General features: G+C 43.5%; 2 protein-coding genes across 2 annotated transcripts; one reads left to right on the top strand and one right to left on the bottom strand.

Moving 5' to 3' along the window:
* Positions 1-3,530: 3,530 nt before the first annotated feature.
* Positions 3,531-4,466, top strand: LOC127052567 (olfactory receptor 1019-like). The gene has a single exon (XM_050956393.1). The coding sequence runs from the start codon at positions 3,531-3,533 to the stop codon at positions 4,464-4,466; it is 936 nt and encodes a 311-aa protein (XP_050812350.1).
* Positions 4,467-12,329: 7,863 nt separating this feature from the next.
* On the bottom strand, positions 12,330-13,280 carry LOC127052640 (olfactory receptor 1020-like). Its single transcript, XM_050956520.1, has one exon. The coding sequence runs from the start codon at positions 13,275-13,277 to the stop codon at positions 12,339-12,341; it is 939 nt and encodes a 312-aa protein (XP_050812477.1). The 5' UTR covers positions 13,278-13,280; the 3' UTR covers positions 12,330-12,338.
* Positions 13,281-13,775: the final 495 nt, after the last annotated feature.

Genomic DNA, 13,775 nt, shown 5'->3' with positions numbered 1-13,775 from the left:
CAATCAGCGTGCTTGCTTGGGATGTCTTGAAAATTGCAATGCCTGCTGGAAGCCAAGGGCAAGGTACAAACGGATAGTCCCTTGTGCTTGGAATTCTCGAGATACAGCCCCACGGTTCTGAGTTCTTGCTAACCCCAGCCAGACTGCGCTGAGTGTGGACTGAAGGGGACTTGGGCTCAAACCTGACCCCAAACCTGGGCTTGGCAGGCATTGTGGGATACTCAGGCTGGCTCAGGGCGACAGTCTGTGCTCATCGAGTCCTAACATCACTCTTCAGCTGTGAGCTTCAGTCCTGGCCTTGGCAACTTCCTTAGCCTGTGTGTGGATGTTAGTTCCATTCTGCAGAGGTTTCTTTTGGAACTTCTGCGCTGAGGCAGGACTGGCTCCAGACACCAGCTCAGCAAGCAGGTGCTTGGGGTGGCCAAGGGGAAGAGGCGGCACGTCCAGCTCTTTGGAGGCAATTCGGCGGTGGGTCCCTTGGTCCCTCTCGGAGGGAAGGACCTGCCACCGAAGTGTCACCAAAGAAGAAAGCGGCGCGGTGGAGCTGCCACCGAATTGCCACCAATTGCAATCATGACTTTTTTTTTTCCCCACCACTTGTGGCGGCAAAACCCTGAAGCTGACCCTGCCCTGAGAGCAAAGCTCCTGGTTTAGGAGCTGATTTTTCAAGATGCTTCAAAATGTGTACGCATCAGGGGGTTGCCTTTGAAAGTGACATGGTAGAACTGACCCAGAGATGGGATCTGAGACATAAAATTGAGATCATTTCGTTCTGAGGATCCAGCCATGCAGCCCTTCCTAAAATCAGCTGCTTATAATTTTCAGGGTACGAAAATCGACATATATTTGTAAATTGATTTCCAAAGTGATATGCTGCAGGGCAGTTTGGAGTAGAGCTGGTGGTGCTATTTTGGGGTAATTCGGTTAAGAGATTCCTGAGAAGCCAGGGCAGGGGTTCTCAACTTTTTTCTTTCTGAATCATTGCGCCCCCCAACATACCATAAAAGCTCCAGAGCCCAGCTGTGCCACAACAACTGTATTTCTGCATAGAAAAGCCAGGGCCAGCATTAGGGGATAAAATTGCCTGAAGCTCTATACCGCAGCGGGTTCCGCAAAGCTAAATTGCTCAGGCTTCAGCTTCAGCCTTGGGTACCGGGGCTTGGGGCCATGGGCTGCCGTCCTGTATGGTGGGGCTTTAGCTTTCTGCCCTGGGCCCTAGCGAGTCTAATGCCAGCCATGCCTGGAGTAAACCCTGAAACCTTCCCCAGACTCCTTGTTGCGAACTACAAAGGTAGGGAACAAAACTGGGCTCTGACTGTTAGAAACCATATACCATTGGACTGTCCTAGGATCAGCTCCTTACTGAGTGATACACACTAAGCAGTGTGCTCCCTTGGTGACTTAAGGGCACAGGTGCTGTCCCTAGAAGCAAAGGACTGTGTGTCCCAACCCTTTACTCTGGTATTTTGTGTGCTGTCCACCTTGGTGCTCTCAAGGTGCCTTTCTGCTCAATGTTTGGGACCGCAAGGAAGCATCTTTGGAAGCATGAGCGGGATTGGTCACTTTAGAGGATGTCCAGCCCTCCACAGACATTCCCCCCCCCCAGTGCCATAGAGCTATCTGCCAACGTGTAGGTGGGAGACAGTTTGGTGGCCAGTGCTGGGTCAGAGTTATGATGCCTGGTTGGTGATGGAGAGCCTTGATGCCACACAGAAAATGACACCGGAGAGGCAAGTGTAAGAGTCCCAGCCAGGATAAATCACCTCTCTGTTGGGATAGGCTCACTGAACGCCTGCCTGGCAGCACTCAATATGATGAACAGGGTCTGTGCCAGCCACAAGGAACAAATTCACTCAACGCACAGCACCAGCACAGGGACGGGATGAGGAGCTGAGAACTGTGCATGGTACAGTACATAGCTCTGGGATTGTAGCTGGGAGCTGAGCGTGCATCAATGAGAGCAGACTAAGGAACCAGGAATGGGCATGCTCGATGAGTGGCACATGCACACAGTGCTGGGATACGGACTGGATATGTGATCTGCATGGCACAAGTTCAACAAGGGCTGAGTTGCAATGCTACAGGCACATTCGGGGCACGTTCAGTGTGCGGCATAGTGCACAGACCAGGTGCAGTCAGTGTATGGCACAGAACACAGCTCTGGGATCATGGATGGGAGCAGGAGAGATGCATGGTTGGTGCATGCACCTGGCACACACTGAGAGACCAGTGTAGAGATCTGGGAATTAGTATGTTTGGTGCCTTGTGCAGGCAGAGAACTCTTCCACTGGGATGGGAACTGCAAATGGGCTCTGGAGTAGGAAATGTATGTGTCCATGTGTCATATCCTTTCTCACACTGAGTAGAAGCTTGTTATGCAAAGATTCCCATTGGTCAATGGTAGAGCTCCTTGATGTGGGTTATGGTCTCAGATTCTGAGTTTTCTATAACTTGTCTTGGAGACTTATGACAATACTTACCTATCCTTAGAATTAGAGAATTTTCCCCTCAAAACTAACCTAACCTGGAATGGTGGTGGAAGCATGAAGGGGCATACAAATGTTTAGCATATCTGGACGTAAATATCTTTCAACACTGGCTACAACAGTGCCATGTAAATGCCTGTTCTCACTTTCAGGTGACATTGTAAATAAGAAGCAGGCAGCATTATCGCCTGTAAATATAAACAAACTTGTTTGTCTTAGTGATTGGCTGAACAAGAAGTAAGACTGAGTGGATTTGTAGGCTCTGAGTTTTACACTGTTTTGTTTTTGAGTGAAGCCATGTAAAAACAATTTTACATTTGTAAGTTGCACTTTCACAGTGAAGAAGAGATTGCAGTACAGTACTTGTATGAGGTGAATTGAAAAATACAGTTTTATCTTTTACAGTGCAAATATTTGTAATAAAATAATAACATGAAGTGAGTACTATACACTTTGTATTTTGTATTGTAACTGAAATCAATATATTGGTGAAAACATCAAAAAATATTTAAGTAAATGGTGTTCTATTGTTGTTAAATCTGCAATTAAATGCAATTACTTTTTATCTCACCATTATTTTTTTAATTGTTTGACAGACGTACTAGTTTGCTTATGAAAATGTTACGTGCGACTGTGTCAAAAGCCTTCCTAAAATCTGTATCATATCTACTGCTTCACCTCATCTTCTAGGCTGGTTACACTGTCAAAGAAGGACATTAGATTGAGTTGACATGATTTCTTCTTGACAAATCTGTGTTGGTTGTTACTTAGTGTTGGCAATGGGGATTGAACTACGGCTCTGACTTCAACAGTATGAGCTTCTACTGCCAGAACTAAAAATCCCACCTGTGTGTAGCCTGAAGCCAGTAGCAGACTCTTACATCTCAATACGGTCTAGTCACTACAGTGATCCAGAGAAGAATAGGGTATATTTAATAGTTATAATATCTTCAGACTTATGCACTGACTACAGGCCTTTTTTGTCTCCTCTTTCAGTGTACACCTCTCTTTTCTCACCTGCCAAGGACAGCACATCTGGGATAAATGAGAGAGAGAAATCACACTCTGGTGACTGAGTTCATCTTGTTGGGATTCACAGACAACGTGAAGCTGCAGGTCACCCTCTTTGTAGTGTTTCTGTTGATCTACTTGCTGATCCTAAAGGGGAACCTCCCCTTGGTCAACTTAATCAGGATTGACTCCCGACTTCACACCCCTATGTACTTTTTCATCAGCAACCTGGCCCTCTTAGATGTTGGCTACTCCACCATCATAATTCCCAACACGCTGATGACCTTTGCAGAAAGGAGCAAGGTCATTTCATTCACTGGATGCACTGTGCAGCTTTTCTTCTTCGGCATCGCCATCTCTTGCGAATGCTGTCTGTTGACTGTGATGGCGTATGATCGCTTTATGGCTATCTGCAGCCCATTGCTCTACACTATCATCATGTCCAAGCGGTTTTGCATGGTGTTGGTGCTGGGGTCGTATTTCATGAGCTATCTGAATTCAATGGTGCAAACTGCATTTATGTTCCATTTGTCCTTCTGTAATGCTTATATCAATCATTTCTTCTGCAATATGCCCCCTCTTGTGAAGCTGTCCTGCTCTGACACCCTCATCATAGACATTGTTCATTTCACCTGTGCGATGATGCTGGTATCAAATACCATCCTGATTATCCTCATCTCCTATATATACATCATGGTCACTATCCTAAGGATCAACTCTGCTAAGGACCAATGCAAAGCCTTCTCCACCTGCGCCTCCCACCTGACGGCTGTCACCATCTTCTACAGAATGGGCTCTTTCATGTATTTACGGCCTAGTTCAAAGTCTTCCATGGATCAAGACAATATCATCTCTGTGTTTTATACCCTGGTGATCCCCATGCTGAACCCCCTGATCTACAGCCTGAGGAATAAAGAAGTCAAAGAGGCCTTTAGGAGGATAAGAGAGAGGAAGGTTTTTTCTCTGTAAATGCAAAAACTGGATATGGCTTTAATTCAATAGAGGGAAGAAAAGACAGGGACTGATATCTCTGTATTGTTAGCTTGATTTCTGTGAATAACCCAATGTGCGCACTTTCCATGAAAAGGAAGAAAGGAAGGTAGATTTTCCCAGTGCTGGTGACCAGAGGGGGGGAGGCAGGCAAGGAAGGCAGACTACGGGCTCTGGTGACTTAAAAGGGCCCAGGGCTCCCAGGGCCACTGCTGCTGCCAGGGTAGTGCTGGCAGGAAGCTCCCTGCCACTATTAAGTCACAGGAATGGTGCAGTGCGGTGGGCTCCATGCCACTCTATATCACAGTGATTTAATCACTGGTCGGGCCAGTAGCAGAGTGGGGCACCCAGAGCTGCCAATGAGTGTGATGTGAGTGCAAAAGGGGCAGCGGTAATCACCACTGGAGCCCCAGGCAACGCTCAAGGCAACTTGGGGTGCGGGGGGGCTAGCCCCCAGCCCCGGCCCTTCTGCCTAAGGCCCTGCCCCTTCCGGGGGGCTGGAGCCTCCCTCACACACAGTTTCCCCAGGGGCCCAGAAATTCTGTCAGCAGCCCTGGATTTTCCAAAGAGCTGGGCACCCAACAACCACCAGAAGGGCACCCCAGGGAATATGCAGATGGTCACAGCAGATCAGCTCCCAGTCAGGCACCAGTTTGTGCTAAGGGCACATTGCCATCCCCAGGTGCTCAAAAGCCGTGAGTCAAATCCTAAAATTAAGAGTGCTTGAAAAAAGCATTCTTTTTTTTTTATTTTTATTTTTTTTAAATCTCTCTATATCTTGAAACTTTGAGTCCTTTCAACCACTTAATATTTGGGTGAACTCTCGTCATGTGTACCGGCTTTTCCTTCCAGGATTTTAGTTAGAGACAAGGACTTGTCCCAATGGCCAAGCTGAAGCATTTTAAAACCACTTTTATAATGCCAGGCCATTCTGTGCCACATTCTACCTACTCGGCAATAACCCTTTTAGTATCATGGATGTCCACATATAATTTATACTTGATGGTTGCTTGGTTGCCTAAAAGGTTGACAGTGGTTTGTTTCACTAAAGTTTCTAAGGGAAACCTTCCAATTAAACCTCATTATATGAAGTAAATTACTTCCACAGAGTTATCCAGCTGAGAATTTGGCCTAGTATACACATCTAGAGCTGAAATTTGTTTAGGTGGTTGATTTCTTCTTAGAGGAGACAGACTGCTTTGTAGACAGCTGTCAGTTCTTCCTGGATTATTGGGTACTCACTCCACTTTGGCTGGACTGGGCTTGAAGTTAGTCAAGGTTTTATTAAATAGCACTTCCTTATCATTTCTTCTGTGATGTGCCCCCCAGCCTGAAGCTGACCTGCTCTGGCACTTGCATTGCAGACATTGTTCATTTCACCTGTGCAGCTATGGTTGTAATATTTCCTCTCCTGATCATTCTCGTCTCTTACATGTACATTGTGATCACTCTTCTAAAGATCAAGCCCATGAAGGGCAGGAGCAAAGCCTTCTCCACGTGCAGCTCCCATCTGATGGCCATCACCATCCTCTATGGAACAGGCTCTTTTATATATTCACAGCCCAGCTCAAAGTACTTCATGGAAAAAGACAGGGTCACCTCTGTGTTTTATACCCATGTGATCCACATGCTGAACTCCTGGATCTACAGCCTGAGGAACCAGGAGGTGAAAAAAATGGAGTCCTGTGGCACTTTAAAGACTAACATTTATTTGGACGTAAGCTGATGAAGTGGGTTCCAGCTCACGAAAGCTTATGCCCAAGTAAATGTATTAGTGTTTAAGGTGCCACAGGACTCCGGTTGTGTTTGCTGAAGCAGACTAACACGGCTACCCCTCTGAACAGAGGTGAAAGAGGTCTTTGGAGGATGATAGAAAAGAAGATTTTTCCTTGGAGTAAATGTTAGACATGATGTTTAATCAATAAATGGGAGTGAGAAGGAGAAGTGAGTTTTCTGTGTCGTTATCTTTATAGGAATAACCAAATATGTTTCTTTCATTTCAAAAAAAAATATTGCCCAGATTTTTCCAAAAAGCTCTGTATCCAATAGCTAACTTTTCAGAACCCAAACGAGAGTAACTTTTCCAAAGGTCTCTGCTCCCACTTAGGGACCTAAATTATTCACTTGAGACCTGCACTATTTATCTCAGTGTTGAGTGCTGACCACTGCTATAACTCGGGCTTCCTAACTGCAGTGTCTAACTGAAAGCCCAGCACCTCTGAACATCTGCCTCCAATTATAGATGCTGCTGGACATGTTGAACTGTCTGTCCCGAAATGTACACTCAAAGCTTTCTCCTCTTTTGAGGTGTATTGCCAGTTCGGAAAGATTTCCCATTTTACCAGACTAGAGCTCTTAAAAATAAAGGTCCCAGTTCTGGAAAACCCTTAGGTATTGCTCGCACCCATCTCTATCTAGTGAATCCATTAAGTATATGCTTGACATTGATGAAGTGATTAAATCTCATTGAATTCTGGGGGATTTAAGCACACTCTTCATTGATTTCCAGAATAGAAATATTTGCCTAAAATGGGAGCAGAAACTTTAAAAAACAAAAAACAACAACAACAAAAAACAAAACAAAAAAAAACACAACCAACCATTTGAAGGACTTGATCCTCAGACTTAAAGAAAGAATCACAACAACAGCAGACTTAGATCAGGCCTGATCAGTAATTACCCTAGGAGAACCCATGTCACATGGCAAATGACCATTTCCAAGAGACGTGTTGACTGGATGAAGGCCAGGCCCCACTCTCTGTCCAGCCAGGTCAGAGGCACAATAGACAAACCATCTCTCAAAGTTCTTAAATCACTAAATGCAGCAGGAATAGTTATCAGAGAAGAAATGATGGACTTTGTCAATGTTTGTGCAGCTGGCTCATATAACACAAAAATGTGGAAATAGGAAACCTGTCAAACAGACAGAATCATGAACCAGCAATGTAAATTGCCTTCTGCTAACTAATAGAAAATAGATGCATTCAACTCAAGCAGACAAAATATATTAATGAAAGCATGGAATTTGTTTGTTATTGCAGCTATAAGTGCAATTAAAAAGGAGATGTGATGTAACCACAATAAGAAATTAGTGAATAGGTATAGTACATTGTATTTAGAATGTTTTATATTGATGCTGAAACTGTACTGTTGTTAGATTACGTAATCTTTGCATGACCCTTGCTCTGTATACAGCAGGGGAATTCCACATGGCTAAAGAAACACATTCAACTGGAGATCCTTTAGGTATTCTCCTATGCTTGGCTCCTGCAACTATCTATCTATCTATCTATCTATCTATCTATCTATCTATCTATCTATCTAATTTCATAGTGTTACCCAATATCATATGCAATATTATATATAATAGTAGGTATGTTTAAAGAAGTATAAATTGTATTCATCTTAAGATCACCCAAAACTATTTTTAATTATGTTATGCTATTTAGCCAAGGGGAGATGTGAACTATTGTAATCTCAGAGAACAAGGATGAGACAAATAATTTTGCTAACACCTCACTAATGTGTGCTTTATAACAAGTTTTTACTGGTAGAGGATACTTCTAAGGTTTTGCCAACTTCTCAAATATAGTGGTGGCATAGATAATAAACTAGTTATACATGTGGTCTTGTTTACTTTCCAGTCTGTGCAAGCCTAGCAAAAACTTTCAAAAACATGTCAAAGGGTAAGAGATAAATAAATCCTCAACTCTAGTATAGATAGAGACACAATGAAGCTGAGATTTTAAGGCAGTCTGACCTCTGCACTGTTACCATGCAGATGGGTTGGTAATATATACAGACTTTCTTTCTCTGTTATGCCACATTTATATGTTACTAATAATCTTTTACTTGTAAAAGATGATTAAGCCGAGACATTTGGCATTACTGAATTCAGTCAAACCTGTAACATGTGGTAATGATTTAGGTCTGAACCCAGTATGCCTTAAAAGCCAAGTGCAGAACTCCCACTGATTTCACTGATGCAAATCAAGCTCTTAAAGGGGGTGGGGATAGCAAATTCTCTGAGCTTGTCCATTTTCCAAATGATTTTTATTTACCCATCTTGTACAAATATCTGAAGAACTAAATTCAGCTTGGGCCAGTAAATGCAGCAAAATGAAATTTCCTCTCTTGGTAACATGACATAACATGTCCCATGTTTGGATGGCATCTGTGTCATTAATAGTTTTGCTATTTATACTTTGGAAACTATTCAATTTGATGCTTTAAAATGTCATGTGATGGGAAGATGGATAAACTTAAATGCTGATCTGTCCCTTAGGTAAGATCCATTTTGATAGTGATAGCTATGGTTTCCATGTATTTGTCTGGCACATTTCTTCCACTGAAGGATCTCTGAAGATGTCACAAGAGTCATATGTGCATTATTTCCCCCACTGCTTTATCACAGTTGCCGCTGTGGTGAGGACAATCTGGGCTAATGCAATGTAGCCAACATGAGACACGTCAAGAGCTAACAGTTGAGCTGCCTCTTGAACCCTCTTTGGTCAAATCCATGGAGGACTGGTGCAATGCCTCCTCCACCTGCATCTTCCACCTGGTGGCCATCACAGTGTTCTTTGGAACTGTCTCATCCGTGTATTCACAATATTTTGTGTACTCCCTCACATGTTTGGACTCTTGCCTTCCCCTGTCCTGGGATGGAATCCCCAGACTCTCCCACTCTTAGGTTATCGCCTCCTGTGTATCTACAGGTGCTTCTCATCTGGTCCATTTGGCTGTGGGGCCTGCCAGTCTTCCCTTCGGGAGCTGTGATAAGTAATTAACACAGTGACCAGCTTTCTAAGAAAAAACACCACCACACACCTGTGTTTCATCTTAACAGCAAAAACATAGTGCAGCATGGGAGCAAAAGGATTTTCAGAAGTAAACCAGTCTATGTGCACAAGCGTCTCACCTAAGGCTTAAGAACCCCCGGAGAGATTAGCAAGGCCCTTCTGCCGGGCCCATGGCCATGTCAGCCTAGAGTCTAACAAGCAGCACCTGATAACTACCCCCACCCTCTCTAGAGATTTGCTTTTTAAATATTTCATATCATTTCACTCTATTACCACCTGTATAGGGGCTGATCTGCACTGAAAACTAACGTCAGTGTAGCTATCTAATGTCAGTGTCTATCCGGAGTGTGAAAAATCCACACACACTCTCTGAGAGATGTAGCTATGCCAATATATCCCCTAGCATACATGGTGCTAGGACCATGGCAGAATCCTTCTGTCAACCTAGCTACTGCATCTCGGGAAGGTCAATTAATGACACAGATTGGAATACCCTTCCTATCCCTGTTGTGAGCATCTCCACTGAAGTGCTACAGGTGCAGCACCGACCCTATGCGGCATTAGTATTTGAAGTATAGGTGCACCCTAATTTTGGGCTGGAGACAAGGTTTTGGGCACCATTTCTTAGTCTTGCTGCAATGTGAAGGATGGGAGAGTTGACCCATAACCATTTATGGCTCCTGTATGTGACATGGATAGTGAGATTAAATACGGTCTAGTTACCCTGGGTTCTTGGAATGATGTCATAGATACATGGATTAAGCCGGACTTTTAAGAAATTATCATGAGGGCAACAAAATATCTCCATTAGAATTAACCTGCTGGTAAACATGGCAGGAGTCATTAGCGGCTTCCTATTAATTTCTTTGGCTGATCTGTGATTCTTGTCTTTTGTGAAGGGGGATATATTATTTTCCGGGGTAAATAACACTGCCTCATCCACTTTCTCCATATCGTTAATGATTTTATTGACATCAGTCATATCCCTTGCATCGTTGTCTCTTTTCTGAACTGAACTGTTCCAATCCTTTTCATCTTTCCTCTTATGGAAGCTGTTCCATAACCCTGGTCATTTCTGTTACCCTTCCCTGTATCTTTTCCACTGCTAATATATATTTTTGAGATGAGCTGACCAACACTGCACGCAGTATTCTAGATGTGAGTGTACCATGGATTTATATAGTGGCCTTATGATATCTTCTTATCTGTCCCTTTCCTAATGGTTCTTATCATTTTCTTAGCTTTTGACTGCTGCTACAGCTAGATCAGATGTTTTTAGAGAACTGTCCACAATGACTCCAAGATCTCTCTCTTGAGTGGTAACAGCTAATCTAGACCCCATTTTGGGTGGATAGTTGTATGACTCCTCAGTCTGGGACGGTTCCTCAGATCCATCACATAATAAGAATGGCTCAGGTGTGGGAATCTCCCTCACATCCTCTGCAGTGAAGACCAATGCAAAGAATTCATTTAGCTTCTCTGCAATGGCTCTATCTTCCTTGAGTAGTCCTTTAGCACCTCAATCATCTAGTGCCTCCCATTCTTTGTCAGGCTTCCTGCTTCTGATGTACCTAAAAAAATACTGTTAGTTTTTTAGTCTTTTGCTAGTTGCTCTTGAAATTATTTTTGCAGCTGCCTAATTAGACTTTTACACTTGACTTGCCAGATTTTAGGTTCTAGGTGTATATTATATTTAATAGTTTAATATAATATAAAAGTAAAAAAAAAAAGAAATAAGGTTGAACCAAAACATTTTCGTTATTGAAATGATACATTTTTACCTTCGCGAAACAGAGTTTCAACCTTATTAAAATGAAATGTTTAGACAATATCAGAATGAAACCTCCTGATGGTCCCAAAGTGAAATTGTTCCAAATTGTCGTTTTTGTGGGAAATGCCAAAAGTATTGGCTCTCTCTTACAATTCCGAATGAAATGTGGGAATTTTCTGAGGAAGAGGGATAGCGGTTTCTGACCAGTTCTATGTCTAACACATAATTACCAATGTTTAAGGAGTGCTTGACTGACTGGATGTTGAATGGGGGTATGCCATTGCCTCCTGTGGCTATATTCCTTGCCTGCTGCACAATCGGCATGGGGGGGGGGTGAGAAGTTGCCCTTATTGACTCTGATTCTCTAATTCTCTCCTGCCTTGCTTCTTGTGCTATCATTTGGATCACAGTGACTACTAAAGAGAGGATCAACTATTATATTTCACTCAAATACCTAATTCTGGGGGAAAATAACACTGAATCAGAATGATTTCAGCCTATCTGCACCTCATGAAGAAGAGCAGCAAATATATAAAGTCCTTCAGAGAGAAATTATTTTAAAAGCTGACTAAATAAAGCAGATTGAATATAGAAAAAACAGTGGCTAAGGAAATGGACAATCTGGGCATCCTAGAAGTCAGGGAAGTCTCAGATTCTGGGGATACAGGACATTCTCCAGTCCATCAGCACAGCAAACAGGAAGCCTGGGCAACTGGCTGCCAAGGAAGATGGGGATCCCAGGGACCAGATAGGCTGGGGAGCCTGAGAGCTTGGAGGAACAGGGCGGCTTGCACACCCGCTCATCAGCCAGCAAGCATGTACCTGGCCTGGTAGGAAACCAGGCAGGAAGACCGGGCTTCCTGTAATGTATTATAAGTCAGTCTGTATATGTGTGGCCTCCTCCTGAATGTATCTTTGTGGCTTTGAAGCAGCCCTGCAAGTGGCCTCTCATCTCAGTTTCCCTTTGGGGTAACTCCAAGCTCTTCATTTCAGACTCTTACTCAAATAGCAGTCATCCTGGGGGCCAGTTTTCCAGGCTGCCTGCCTGGTGTGCTGATATGGGTAGGGAGGGGGGGGTCACTACCTGAATACCCAGGATTTGGGATCTCCCTGACTTCCAGGAAAGTACTCAGTATCATCCTATATTGTCCTGAGTTAGGATGACTCTTTTTTTTTTGAAATCTCAACGTTTTCCATCTGAGAGAAGTTCCATTTTCAGGCCAGCTCCTCTCACTTCTATTTATTATTAAATCATGAAACTCAGCCTCTCAGTTAGATTCAGTGAGGAATAATTTTCTGGTATATTGTCTTCCTCAAGGCATCCTTCACCTCCTTGTTCCTCAGGCTGTAGATCAAGGGGTTCAACATGGGGATCACAAGGGTATAGAAAATGGCCACCATTTTGTCGTACTCTGATGAGTTCCTGGATGTGGGTCGTAAGTACATAAAGAACAGAGCCCCATACTGTATGGACACAGCTATCAGGTGGGAGGCGCAGGTGGAGAAGGCTTTCCGTCTGCCCTGGTTGGAGTGGATCCGCAAGATGGTCACCATGATAGAAATATAGGAAACAATGATGACCGGGATAGTACTTAATGCAGCTACGGAGGCAAAGACGAAATGCACAGTGTTACCCATGCGCGTGTCAGAGCAGGAGAGTTTCTGGAGTGGGGAAATGTCACAGAAAAAGTGATCAATGATATTGGGACCACAGAAGGACAGGCTGAACAAAGAGCCTGTGTGCACAATGGCATTAATGGAGGCATAAATGTATGATGCCGCTACCAGCTGAACACAGACTTTTCTGGACATAATGAGCATGTACATCAGTGGCTTGCATATAGCTATGAAGCGATCATACGCCATCACAGCTAGAAGAGAAGCCTCAGAGTTCACGGAGAAGGAGTGAAAGAAAAATTGCGTGGCGCACCCAGCAAAGGAAATGACTTTCCTCTCTGCTAAGAAGTTCACCAGTGCCTTAGGGGCAATAATGGAAGAGTAAGTGATGTCTACAAGGGACAAGCTGCTGAGGAAAAAATACATGGGGGTGTGTAGCCGCATCTCGATCCTGATTAAAGAGATCATGCTGAGGTTCCCCGCTAGGCTCATGCTGTAGATAAGCAAAAACATCCCAAAGAGAACAGCTTGCAGCGATCTACTGCCTTTGAATCCTAGAAGGATGAACACTGAGAGTCCAGTGTGATTGCCATGCGCCATATATTCCAGATCCTGTTGGGGTAAAAGAAAGAAAAACAGCCAAGGTACAGTTTGTGATTCAAGATTTACCGAAGGGGACTGGGAGGTGGATACCACCATTGTGAAATACAGAAGAAAACCAAGAACAAAAGCCAAGTCTTGCTGTTCTGGTTGTGTGACATTTGCAAACTTAAACTAATTTCATGTGAGTCTGTATAATTGCCAAGATTTTACTCCTTTTGAAGAAAATTAAAATAAAATAGAAAGATCACTTCAGAATTTTCAGTCTGCATCCTTAGCAAGCAATGGCATTTACTAATATCTCTTCATGGCATTCTACGGCTCGGCATCATTTGAAAGGATGTCGAGAAACTAGAAAGGATCCAGAAAGGAGTGACAAAGGGATGGAATGCAAGCCATGTGAGCAAAGGCTGAAGGAACTGGGTATGTTTAGTTTGGAAAAGAGGAGATTAAGGACGGACATGATAGCAATCTTGAAATACATGAAACATTGCTATA

The sequence above is a fragment of the Gopherus flavomarginatus genome, chromosome 5, assembly GCF_025201925.1.
Source record: "Gopherus flavomarginatus isolate rGopFla2 chromosome 5, rGopFla2.mat.asm, whole genome shotgun sequence".
Classification (NCBI taxonomy): Eukaryota; Metazoa; Chordata; order Testudines; family Testudinidae; genus Gopherus; species Gopherus flavomarginatus.
This window is presented reverse-complemented; position numbering and strand designations above follow the sequence as displayed.

What these genes read in the sequence shown, in the direction of transcription:
- LOC127052567 (XM_050956393.1), top strand. Translation starts at nt 3,531, where the DNA reads ATGAGAGAGAGAAATCACACTCTGGTGACTGAGTTCATCTTGTTGGGA.
- LOC127052640 (XM_050956520.1), bottom strand. Translation starts at nt 13,277, where the DNA reads ATGGCGCATGGCAATCACACTGGACTCTCAGTGTTCATCCTTCTAGGA.